The 12,192-nt window shown below is 38.0% G+C and overlaps 1 protein-coding gene across 1 annotated transcript in view; it reads left to right on the forward strand.

Annotated features, from left to right (window-relative positions):
• Dach2 (dachshund family transcription factor 2) overlaps positions 1–12,192 on the forward strand; it is a 470,654-nt gene that overhangs the window by 356,276 nt on the left and 102,186 nt on the right. Inside the window, exon 5 of the mRNA XM_059251490.1 lies at positions 6,668–6,826. Within this exon, the coding sequence (XP_059107473.1) occupies positions 6,668–6,826 (159 nt within the window). The remainder of the gene's footprint in view (positions 1–6,667; positions 6,827–12,192) is intronic.

The raw sequence follows: 12,192 nt of genomic DNA on the forward strand, positions 1-12,192 counted from the left end.
AATCCTCTAGTCCCCTCATAACCACCATTGTATATGGAGCCTTTATTATCTCTGAGTTTCTGTGGTTACTCCATGTTGTATATTTATATCTGAGGATCTGAAGCTCGGAAACAATTCAGAGAGAACATTTGCTATTTCACTTTCTGGGTCTGGGTTACCTCACTCAATATAATCTCTTTTGTTACAGCTGCCACTTGCTAATTTCTTGATTTCATTTCTTTATAGCTGAATATATTCCATTTTGTATCTCTACCACATTTCATTATCCTTCCATTTCTTGAAGAAAATGCAGGTGGCCTGCCTCCATTTTCTTCCTATTACAAATAAAGTGGCTCTGTGAGCATTGCTGGCAGTGTCTGTGCTGTATGGCTATCCAGGTCTTGGGGCATATGCCAAGGAATGGTAGAGCTGGATCATATGGTAGATTTCATTTTAGTTTTTTGAGGATTCACCATAGTGATTTTGTTCCCACCAACTGTGAATGAGAACCCCTCTTTCTCCAAAACTTTCAAAGCATTTGTTCTCAGATGTTTTGTTTAGTTTAGCCGTTCTGACCCAAGTGAAATAGAATTTTAGAGTTATTTTAATTTTCATTTCTCTATTTTAAGGATGGTGAGCACTTTTTGAGGCACATCTTATCCATTTTTATTTCTCCTATTGAGAACTCTGTTTTTTTTTAATGTTACTAGCCCATTTTTAAATCATGTTTTTTGTTTCTTTTACTTTTTGTATTTTGAGTTCTTCATGTATTTCAGATATTATTCCTCTGGTTTTATGAGGTACCAATGGTCAGTTATTAGCCTTAATTCTTTGGAAAAAGTCCCTTTTAGAAATACTTTCCTATACCTAGGATTCGGCCTATGTTTTCTTCATGCAATTTTATTTTTTTCATGTTTCAAATTGGGGCCTTTAATCTACTTGGATCTAATATTTGTGCATTGTAATAGGTATGGGTCTATTTTCACTCTTCTAAGTGTTTTACTCACAGTTTTTCCAGAACTTTTTTTTTTTTTTTGGTTTTTTCGAGACAGGGTTTCTCTGTGTAGCTTTGCGCCTTTCCTGGATCTCGCTCAGTAGACCAGGCTGGCCTCGAATTCACAGAGATCCGCCTGGCTCTGCCTCCCAAGTGTTGGGATTAAAGGCATGCGCCACCACTGCCTGGCTCAGAACTTTTTTATTGAAAATAAATTCTGATCATGCTTTTCCCCTCCCCCAATGCATCCCACAACCTCTTCACCCATTCAATTCCATGACATTTCTTTCTCTCTCTTAAACAAATATACAAACAAAAACTCATACGTAAGAAAATCCCCACAAAAACACAGAAACCAGATTATGGAAGCATAAGAAAAAAATGCTCAAACAATGTAATATAAAACAAAAACTACAAAAAAATACCATTGTGTTCCTTTTGTGTTGGTCAACTACTCCTGGGATTGGGGCCTACTCGAAAGTATGGTTAAAACACCTAGTGAGAGTTTATTGGAGAAACTAATTTATTTTTTCTTTGCATGCGGTTATCAACTGCAGAAAGCTTCTTGGTTTGTGGTGAGAACTCCTGTCCACCTCCCACTCTGAGAGCTTACACCCTATAGGGCTTGAACCTGTGCGGGCCCTGTGGGTGGTGCCACAGTCTCTGTCAGTTCATATGTGCCTCAGTCCTATTGTGTCTGGAGTACATTGTGTCTTTGGATTCATCAATCAACTCTGGCTCTTACAATCTTTCTGTCATTTCTTTCTTTCTTTCTTTTTTTTTTTGTTTTTTTGTTTTTTTTTTTTTGAGGCAGGGTTTCTCTGTGTAGCTTTGCACCTTTCCTGGAACTCACTTGGTAGCCCAGGCTGGCCTCGAACTCACAAAGATCCTCCCGCCTCTGCCTCCTGAGTGCTGGGATTAAAGGCATGCGAGCGCCACCGCCGCCGCCACCACCCGGCTCTCATTTCTATTATATTTCCCTGAGCCCTTTAGGAGAAGGGATTGATAAAGACAACACATTTAAGACTGAGTGCTTCAAAATATCTCTCTGTACATTATCCAGTTGTGGGTCTCTGTGTTACTTTCCATATACTTCAAAAAGAAGTTTCTCTGATGATGGCTGAGTGAGAAACTGATTAATAGGTATAGCAGAATGTCATTAGGAGTCATTATTGCTGTCTTTTAGCAGAATAATAGCATTTCGTTTTTCCTCTAAGCCCATGCTCTCTATAGTCTCAAGTTCTTGCCACTTTAACTGTGTGAGGCATGGGTTCTATCTTATGGAGTGCATCTTAATTGCAATCAGGTTTGCTAGCATTTTACTGAAGATATTAGCATGTATGTTCATCAGTATTATTAGTCTGTGCTCTTGTTGTATCTTCACCTCGAATGGATATGAGAGTATACTGCCTTCATAGAATGAGTTTTGAGTGATACTTCCGTTTCTATTTTTTGAAGGGTTTAAGAAGGAATTTTAGTTCTTTGAATGCCTGGATGAATTCTGCTGTTAATCCATCTATAACTACACTTTTTAGTCAGAAGGATTTGCATAACCGTATCAGTATCCTCTTTTGTTACAGATCTGTTTAGGTTGTTAATTTCTTCTTGGTTTGACTTTGGTAGTTCATATGAATCAAGAAATTAATCCATTTCTTTTAGATTTTCCAACTTAAGGGACAACAGGTTTTAAAGTATTTTTTTGCAATATTCTGTATTTCTTTCGTGCCTATTGTAAAATCTCTCTGTTTATGTTTGATTCTGTTAACTTTAGTCATCTCTTTCAATATTTTGGTCAGTTGTGCTAAGGGTTGGTTGATCTTGTTTATCTTCTCATATAACCAGCTCTTTTTTAATTTTATTTTTTATTTAAGAATATTTTTATTCATCTTACATACCAACCACAGATCCCCCTCTCATCCCTCCTCTCACTCCCCCCCCAGCCTTCCCCCCCGATTATCCCCCTATACCCTCCACCAAAAGGATAAGTTCTCCTATGGGGAGTAAGCAGAGCCTGGTACATTCAGTTGAGGCAGGACCAAACCCCTACCCCCGCCCCCCCCCATTAAGGCTGAGCAATTGGTGAATACCCTAACTGTCATCATAGAGCCTTCATCCAGTAACTGATGGAAGCAGATGCAGAGATCCACAGACAAGCACCAGGCCGAGCCCCGGGAGTCTAGTTGAAGACAGGGAAGATGGATTATAGGACCAGCTCTTAGAGTTTCTATTTGTTTCTATTTCATTAACTTCTGCTTTGACTTTTATTATTTCTTGCTGTATAGTGGCTTTGGTTTGTTCTTGTTTTTAAAATTCTTGAGGTGCATCCTTAAGTCATTTATTTGCTCTTTTTCTGCTATTTTAATGTAGGCATTTAGGTTGATAGGTTTTTCTTTACACATTACTTGTGTTTATTCTCTTGCCACTTTCAATATTTTTTTGTTTATAAATTTAGTGTTGTGACTCTGATGTCTAACAGGGTTTTTCTTTTGGGGCCTTGTCTATTGGGTTTCGGTGTGCCTTTTGAATCTGTATGGAGAAGTTGTCTTTAGTTTAGTGAAGATCTTGTTAAAGATATGTTTTATGTCATTCATCTGGCACTCCTCCCTCTTCTATGTCTATGTTTGAAGATTTAGGCTTTCACAGTATGCTGGCTAGTATGTCATCTACTTAACACATGAATTAGGGTTGTGTAATGAGAGAACTTCAGTTGAGAAAATGCCTCCATAAGATCCCTGGTAAGACATTTTCTTAAGTAATGATCAATGAGGGAGGGCCCAATCAATTGTGGTAGTCCTGGAGTCTATAAGAAAGCAGGCTAAGCAAGACAGGGAGAAGCAAGCTAGTAAGAAGCTCCTCTAAATGCCCTCTGCATTAGTTCCTGCCTCCAGGTCCCTGCACTGTGGATTTCCTGTCCTGACTTCCTTTGATGATGAACAGTGATATAGAAGTGTAAGCCAAATAAACTGTTTCCTTCCCAACTTACATTTTGGTCATGACGCTTTGTCACAGCAATAGAAATCCTAAGACAGGTGGTGTTCCATATTCCTATGTTCCTATGCTATGCTTTTAAAAATATTTATTTTATTTTTTGTGATTATATTATTACATCACTTCTCCTTCCCTTTCCACCCTTCAAATCCTCCTACATACCCCTCCATTCTTTTTCAATTTCTTGCTCTCTATTTTTCATTATTTGTTATTACATGTACATGAATATGTATATACACAAACATATATATATATATATACATATATATATATATTCTTAAATGCATAAATACAGCCAGCTCAGTCTGTATAATGTTACATATATATATATTAGGGCTCAGTGTTTGGTATTAGATAGTCAATTGGTATATATTTCCCTGGGTAAAACTATTTCTTCCACTCTCAGGATTCTGTTATGGCCATAGTTCTTTGTGTAGGATTGAGGCCTCATGGACTTGCCCTCATCCACTTTAGCATGACTATTATTCTCATCCTTGCTCAGCTCATGTTTAGTCAGTCATATAGTTGGGACTTTAAAAATGTCACTTCTGATATTACTAGGAGACACAATCTCAAAGCAAACTTTATAATATTCTGGCTCTTATAATCCTTCTTCTCCCTCTTCTGCAATGTTCCATGATCTTTAGGTGCAGAAGTTGTGTTGTAAATGCATTAGTTGGGACCTGGCTCTACAACTGCAGTTTGGAATGGTTGTCATTTTCTGTAATGATCTCCATGTATTGCAAAGAAAATTTTCTTTGATGGAGGATGAGAACTAAGTTATCTGTGTGTATAAGAACAAATAATTTGAATGTAGTTAGGTATTATGCTAGTTTAATAAATTTGCAATGATAAGTTGTCCTCTACAATCTATGACTTCACCATTCCTGGGTAGTTGACTAGGTTTCCAGTAAAAGTTCAGAATTCCCACTTGTTGAGTGTATCTTAAGTTCAATTAAACTTAATTATTAGAACTATTGGTTCTAATAAAAACTAATAAAAACCGAAGTATTTATGCCACAATTGTACCCTTGATGTTATTGTATCATGCTGGTCACTGTTATAGTTTATTGGCATCACAGCTGGATAGGACACTTGTTTGCGTCCCCACTTTGGAAACATGAATAATGCTTTCTGCTTCCATGAATCTGGAGATTTTGAGGTCATCTCCAACTCAGAAACCTCTGTTCCCTGTGTCTAAAGGTCATGGTATCTTCACAATAGTGACTAACCTTCCACTTCTGGGTGACAACCAAAGGCAATAACATTAGCTTGCAATGTTTTGGGGATCTCTTCAACAACCCTGACCAACAGTTTGAAAAAGGGCTTTTCATGCCTCTTATTATTTTTTTTTTATTAGATGGTGCTTTGTTCTTGGAGGGAACATGTCAGCTCAGACGAGAAAATTTCATTTAAACTATATATATTTATCTTTACACACACATGTATTATAGTATATTTTATATAGAAATTTAATTGTATGGTATGATTTCTAATGAAAATTTCAGACCCCCTTATTGTTATTTTACCCTCCTTTCTTCTTCTGTATTTTTCTCCCTCACCTTGCCTGATTAAAATACCCTATTTTTCCCATTTCTCAAATTATATCACCTACATGGTACTGTTCCCCTCTCTCTTCTTTCCCTACTCCACAACCCAACATGGGCCCCTTTTACTTTCTTGATTTTTGCAGTTATCCCAGGACATGTACTCACATCTGAAGATTTGGAGCTGGGAGCTTCATATGAGAGAAAACATGTAACTTTCGTTTTTCTGGGTTTTGATTTCCTCTCTCAAGTTATCTATTTTCTGCTTTTTAAATTTTTTCTTTGCTTATTTCATCTAGATTATATATTTGCTTTGAGTCCTAATATTCCATCTTCTGTTTGATTCATTTTATTTATAAAATTTCCCCTGAATTTTCTTTTTCTAATAGGGATATGAAGATTTTCAATTCCATTGTTTTTTTTTCTCTTTTACTCTTTTGTTTTTTTGGGAGGCCCACCACCCAGCTCCCAAATAAACCACACATGGAGGCTTATTCTTACCTATAAATGCCCAAACTTAGCTGGCTTGTTTCTTGCATACTTTTCTTAATTTTAATTATCCTGTCTACCATTTGTCACTGGGCTTTTTCTGTTTCTTCTGTATATCTTGATTTGACTTGGGCATGTAGACTGCTTTGTTTGTGTCTGATACGATAATCTGCCCTTCCTTAAATTGGGCCAGTGCAAGAAATGTGTCACCTGAGCTGAGCTAGATTAAGCTGGTTAGTGAGCTAAGCCAGGCAAAGAGAGTTCACAAATGGAGAGATTTAAGGGCTATATGTCTGGATCTAAGCTTATGAGTTTGTATATGTCAGTTGGTTGGATAAAGCAAAGGCAATGAGAAGAAGCTATTTACCCAGGAAAGATGCCACACACCAAGGAGTGTTTGCAGGCCACAGGTCTGGAACTAGGTTTGTGGGTTTGCCAATTGCAGAGGGAGAAGAGGAAAAAAGGGGAATGCAGCTTATCCAAGAAAGGTGCCCCATACAAAGAGTGTTTGTCAGCTTTCATGAGTCTGGAACTAGGATTGTGGGTTTGCAAATCAATAAAGAATTTCTAAGAGGTACTGCTGATTACAGTTCTACAATGAGGATTTTTAAAGCTTCTCACGGAAAAATCTTTCAATTGAAATCTTTTCATTTCAATATTCTTTTTTTAGGTGGAAGTGAATCCTCCTGGGATAAAGATAAGATACAATCTCCACTTGCTGCTTCTGGACCTCAACATGGAATTGCTCATGCAGCACTGGCTGGCCAGCCCAGCCTTGGGAATGCTCCTACCCTCAATCCACTTCAGCAGAATCACCTGCTAAGCAATCGTATGTATACTATACTGAGCAAATTGTATGTTGTAAAAGTACAAGTCAAGACTTTCCAGATACCTCGGAATGCAAGGCTTAGTCTATTTCTCTTTCACAATGTATAACATTTTAAAACCATGGGAAGAAGTAAAGAGTAATTTCTTTGAGAATATGGAATTTATATCATACAGGTAACTGGGGAGGCATAGTAGTAGAGGAAAATAAAAGTATGTAAGTATGTGTGACGCTGCTAAGCTGAGTAGTAAGGAATGTTGACAAGGACCACACTGATTCGTATCTCAAATTCAGTTTTTACAAAATGATAAAACACTGTGTTACTTTGGATAAGTCTTCAAGCAGTTACTACAAATAAAAGGCAGGGATGTAAACATAACTATTTCAGGTTATTCTGAATGCTACAAATTGACAAAGGTAAATATATTAATAATTAGTTGCATAGAATAATTACTATGTAAATTAATCATTAATATTTCTTAGAAATATGAATATAGATGATTTGTACAAGTTCCTATTTAGATGATCTTTGCATCAGCTTAAATTTCTCTTAAATCTTTCTGCTGTAAAATAGGTCTTTCATCAAGTTACTTGGGTACTATCTTTCTTATAAACAAGAATTCCTGTAGAAGAGTCCTATTATTCCTTTTCCTGGGAGTTTAATTCCACCATTAAAAACCTGGGGTTGAAGCAATAGAAGAATTTTGAAATAGTTACCCCTCATAATATATCATCACTTGAGGAAGGTTGTATAGTAGTAGTTTATTATAGCCGAAAGAACCAAAAGCTTCAGGAACTATGTATTATGAATTCTCTAGAGAGAAAAAAAAAGAAATCTGGGGTACAGAAAAAGAGCACCAGGGGAATATTGAATACCACATATTAGATACATAAAATATTCTAACTCAAATCCTGTTCAACCTGAAACATTTTCCTAAAGACAAAGTTTTCTTAGCCTTCATGCACCCAATAACTCATTTGGGACTTTCAAGAAGCAAACATAGAAAACATATCTCATGAAAAAAAAAAAGCTTGAAATACAGGCCAAGAATTGATGAGGTAGCTCAGTAGCTGAAGTGCTTGTCACAGGATCTTTTTTTTTTATTATTAAGCAATTTTTTTCATTCATTTTACGCACCAATCAAAGATCCCCTCTACTCTCCTCCCGCCCCCCCCAGCCTCCCCTCCTAAACCATCCCCCACTCCCTCCCACAAGAAGGCAAGGCCTCTCATGTGGAGGCACATTCACTAGAGGCAAGTCCAAGCCCCTCCCCCCTGCCTCAAGGCTACACAAGGTGTCCCATCATAGGTAGTGGGCTCCAAAAAGTTGGCTCATGCACCAGAGATGGATTCTGATCCTACTGTCAGGGAGCCCCCAAGCAGATCAAGCTGCATAGTTGTCTCACCATGCAGAGGGCCTAGTCCAGTCCCATGTAGGCTTCACAGCCATTGATCCAGCTTTCATGAGTTCCCTCTAGATTGGTTTGGTCATCCCTGCATGTTTCCCCATCATGATCCTGATGCACTTGCTCATAGAATCCCTCTTCTCTCTCTTTGACTGGACTCCTGGAGCTCTGTCTAGAGATTGGATGTGGATCTCTGCATCTGTTTCCATAAGTCATTGGAGAAAATTTCTGTGTTGACAGTTAGGGTGTTCACCAGTCTGATCTCTGGGGCAAGCCAGTTCAGTTCAGGCACCCTCTCCACTATTGCTAGTAGCCCAGGCTGGGGTCATTCTTGGGGATTCCTGGCAACTTCCCTAACACTGAGTTTTTCTCTATCCACATGATGTCTCTCTCTACCATGGTATCTCTTTCATTGCATTCCCCCTCCCTCCCTGTTCCAGTTCAACCATCCCATTCCCTTATGCTCTCATCCCCTATCCCCTACCCTCCATTGCCCACCCTTCATCCCCAGTTAACTCATGGAGATATCATCTATTTCCCCTTCCCAGGGCGATGCATGCATCACTCTTTGGGTCTTCCCTGTCAGTTAGCTTCTCTAGAGTTGTGGGTTGTTGCCTGATTACCCTTTGCTTTATATCTAGTATCAACTTATGAGTAAGTACATACCATGTTTGTCCTTCTGAGTCTAGGTTACCTCACTCAGGATGATATTTTCTAGTTCCATCCATTTGCCTGCAAATTTCATGATGTCATTGTTTTTCTCTGCTGAGTAGTACTCCATTGTGTATATGTACCACATTTTCTTAATCCATTCTTCAGTTGAAGGACATCTAAGTTGTTTCCAGGTTCTGGCTATTATGAATAATGCTGCTATGAACATAGCTGAACATGTGTCTTTGTAGTATGATTGAGGATTCCTTGGGTATATGTCCAAGAATGGTATAGCTGGGTCTTGAGGTAGATTGATTGCCAATTTTCTGAGAAACCTCCATATTGATTTCCAAAGTGGCTGTACCAGTTTGTACTCCCACAAACAGTGGAGGAGTGTTCCCCTTGCTCTACAGCCTCTCCAACATAGGCTCTCTGCAGTGCTTTTGATCTTAGTCATTCTGACAGATGTAAGATGATATCTCAGAGTAGTTTTGATTTACATCTCCCTGATAATTAAGGATGCTGAGCAATTCCTTAAGTGTCTTTCAGCCATTTGAAATTCTCCCTTTGAGAATTCTCTGTTTAGCTCTGTAGCCCATTTTTTTTAATTGGATTGTTTCTAATTTTGATGTCTAGTTTCTTTGTATATTTTGGAGATAAGCCCTCTGTCATATGTGGGGTTGGTGAAAATCTTTTCCCACTCTGTAGGCTGTCGTTGTGTCTAATTTATTGTGTCCTTTGCCATACAGAAGCTTCTCAGTTTCAGGAGGTCCCATTTATTAATTGTTGCTCTCAGTGTCTGTGCTACTGGTGTTATATTTAGGAAGCGATCTCCTGTGCCAATGCATTCAAGAATATTGCCTACCTTCTCTTCTATCAGGTTCAGTGTAACTGGTTTTATATTGAGGTCTTTGATCCACTTGGACTTAAGTTTTGTGCATGGCAATAGATATGGATCTATCTGCAATCTTCTACATGTTGACATCCAGTTATGCCAGCACCATTTGTTGAATATACTTTTTTTTCCATTGTACAGTTTTGGCTTCTTTGTCAAAAATTGTATATTCATAGGTGTGTGGATTAATGTCAGGGTCTTCAATTTGATTCCATTGGTCCACATGTCGGTTTTTATGCCAGTAGCAAGCTGTTTTTTATTACTGTAGCTCTATAGTAGAGCTTGAAGTCAGGGATGGGGATGTCTCCAGAGGTGGTTTTGTTGTACAGGATTCTTTTAGCTATTCTGTGTTTTTTTTTTTTTCCAAATGAAGTTGAGTATTGTTCTTTCCACATATGTAAAGAATTGTGTTGGGATTTTGTAGCTATAGTTTTCCTGGTCCTGCCTGGCCCACAGTCAGGACAAATCTGTCTCACTCACCAGTCCTGCAGCCACTCAGACCCAACTAAGTAAACACACAGAGATTTATATTATTTACAAACTGTATGGCTGTGGCAGGCTTCATGCTAACTGTTCTTATATCTTAAATTAACCCATTTCTATTAATCTATAAGTTGCCACATGGCTCGTGGCTTACTGGTATCTTAACATCTGCTTCTCATCATGGCAGATGGCAGCGTCTCCTGACTCAGCCTTCCTGTTCCCAGAATTCTCTTCTCTGCTTGTCCTGCCTATACTTCCTGCCTGGCTACTGGCCAATCAGCATTTTATTTATACAGAGCAATATCCAGAGCACTTCCTCTTTTTTTCTTTTTTTTCAAAAAGGAAGGTTTTAACTTTCACATAGTAAAATTACATATAACAAAACAATTATCAAGCAAGAATTACAGTTACAATATCTAGTCTATTTATAATATCTAGTTTATTTGTATTTGGCAAAATTAAAGAAGATATCCTATGTATCCTATATTTGTGAGTCTAAGCTTTCATATCTAACTTATCTTTTATCATAACTAAGGAAAATTATAACTATCTAGTCTTCAACTACATCAAAGACCTCAGAAGGATATATTACCTGAGAAATGGCAGAAGGACACAGGAACTTTTGAGAGTCTTGTGAGAGTAGACAGAGACAGCTGGCAGCGTAGACAGTCATCCAAAGTTCTTTTGTAAAGTTAGGGCATCTGGCTTTAGCCCACAGTCCTGCCAGTCAAAGGCACATGCCAGGAACCCACCATAGTAGCTCAAACCCACAGACTGCAGCTAACTTGAGAGAGACAACTAGGAAGCTGTTTTTAGCTCCCTTTTAGAATCTTTTGTCTCAGGTTTTAGGTGGAAACTCTTGCCAAACCGTTGGGTACCATTTGTAGCTTGAGTTTTCTCCAGTCCTGCCCAGCACCATGGACCCCGCAACCACTTATGAAATAATCAATCAGAAACTTGTATTAATTAAACTGCTTCTACCCTTTCATCCTATCATATCTATTATATCAGGATTTTGGTGGGGATTGCATTGAATCTGTAGATTACTTTTGGTAAGATTGCCATTTTTACTATGTTAATCGTTCCTATCCATGAGCGGGTGAAATTTCCATTTTCTGAGATCTTCTTAAATTTCTTTCTTCAGAGACTTAAAAGTTCTCATCATACAGGTTCATTTGCTTAGTTAGAGTTACCCCAAGGTATTTTATATTATTTGTGGCTATTGTTATGTGTGGTGTTTCTCTGATTTCTTTCATTTATCATTTGTATATAGGAGGGCTACTGATTTTTTTGAGTTAATCTTGTATCCTACCACATTACTGAAGATATTTATCAGCTGTAGGAGTAACCTGGTAGAATTTCGCAGGTCACTTATGTATACTATCATATCATCTGCAAATAGGGAAAGTTTGACTTCTTCCTTTCCAATTTGTACCCTTCGATCTCCTTTTGTTGTCTTATTGCTCTAGCTAGAACTCAAGTACTGTGTTGAATATATACGGGGAGAGCAGAAAGCCTTGTCTTGTTCCTGATTTTAGTGGAATCGCTTTGAGTTTCTCTCCATTTAATTTTGTGTTGGCTGTTGGCTTGCTGTAAATTGCCTTTATTATATTTAGGTATGTTCCCTGTATTACTGCTCTCTTCAAGACCTTTATCATGAAGGGGTGTTGGATTTTGTCAAAGGTCTTTTCAGCATCTAATGAAATGATCATGTGTTTTTTTTTCTTTCAGTTTGTTTATATGGTGTATTACATTGACAGACGTTTGTATGTTGAACCATCCTTGCATCTCTGGGATAAAGCCCACTTGGTCATGGTGGATAATGTTTTTGATGTTTTCTTGGAGTCAGTTTGCCAATATTTTATTGAGTATTTTTGAATCAATGTTCATGAGGGAGATTGGTCTGTAGTTCTCTTTCTTTGTTGCATCTTTGT

This window comes from Peromyscus eremicus, chromosome X (assembly GCF_949786415.1).
Source record: "Peromyscus eremicus chromosome X, PerEre_H2_v1, whole genome shotgun sequence".
Classification (NCBI taxonomy): Eukaryota; Metazoa; Chordata; class Mammalia; order Rodentia; family Cricetidae; genus Peromyscus; species Peromyscus eremicus.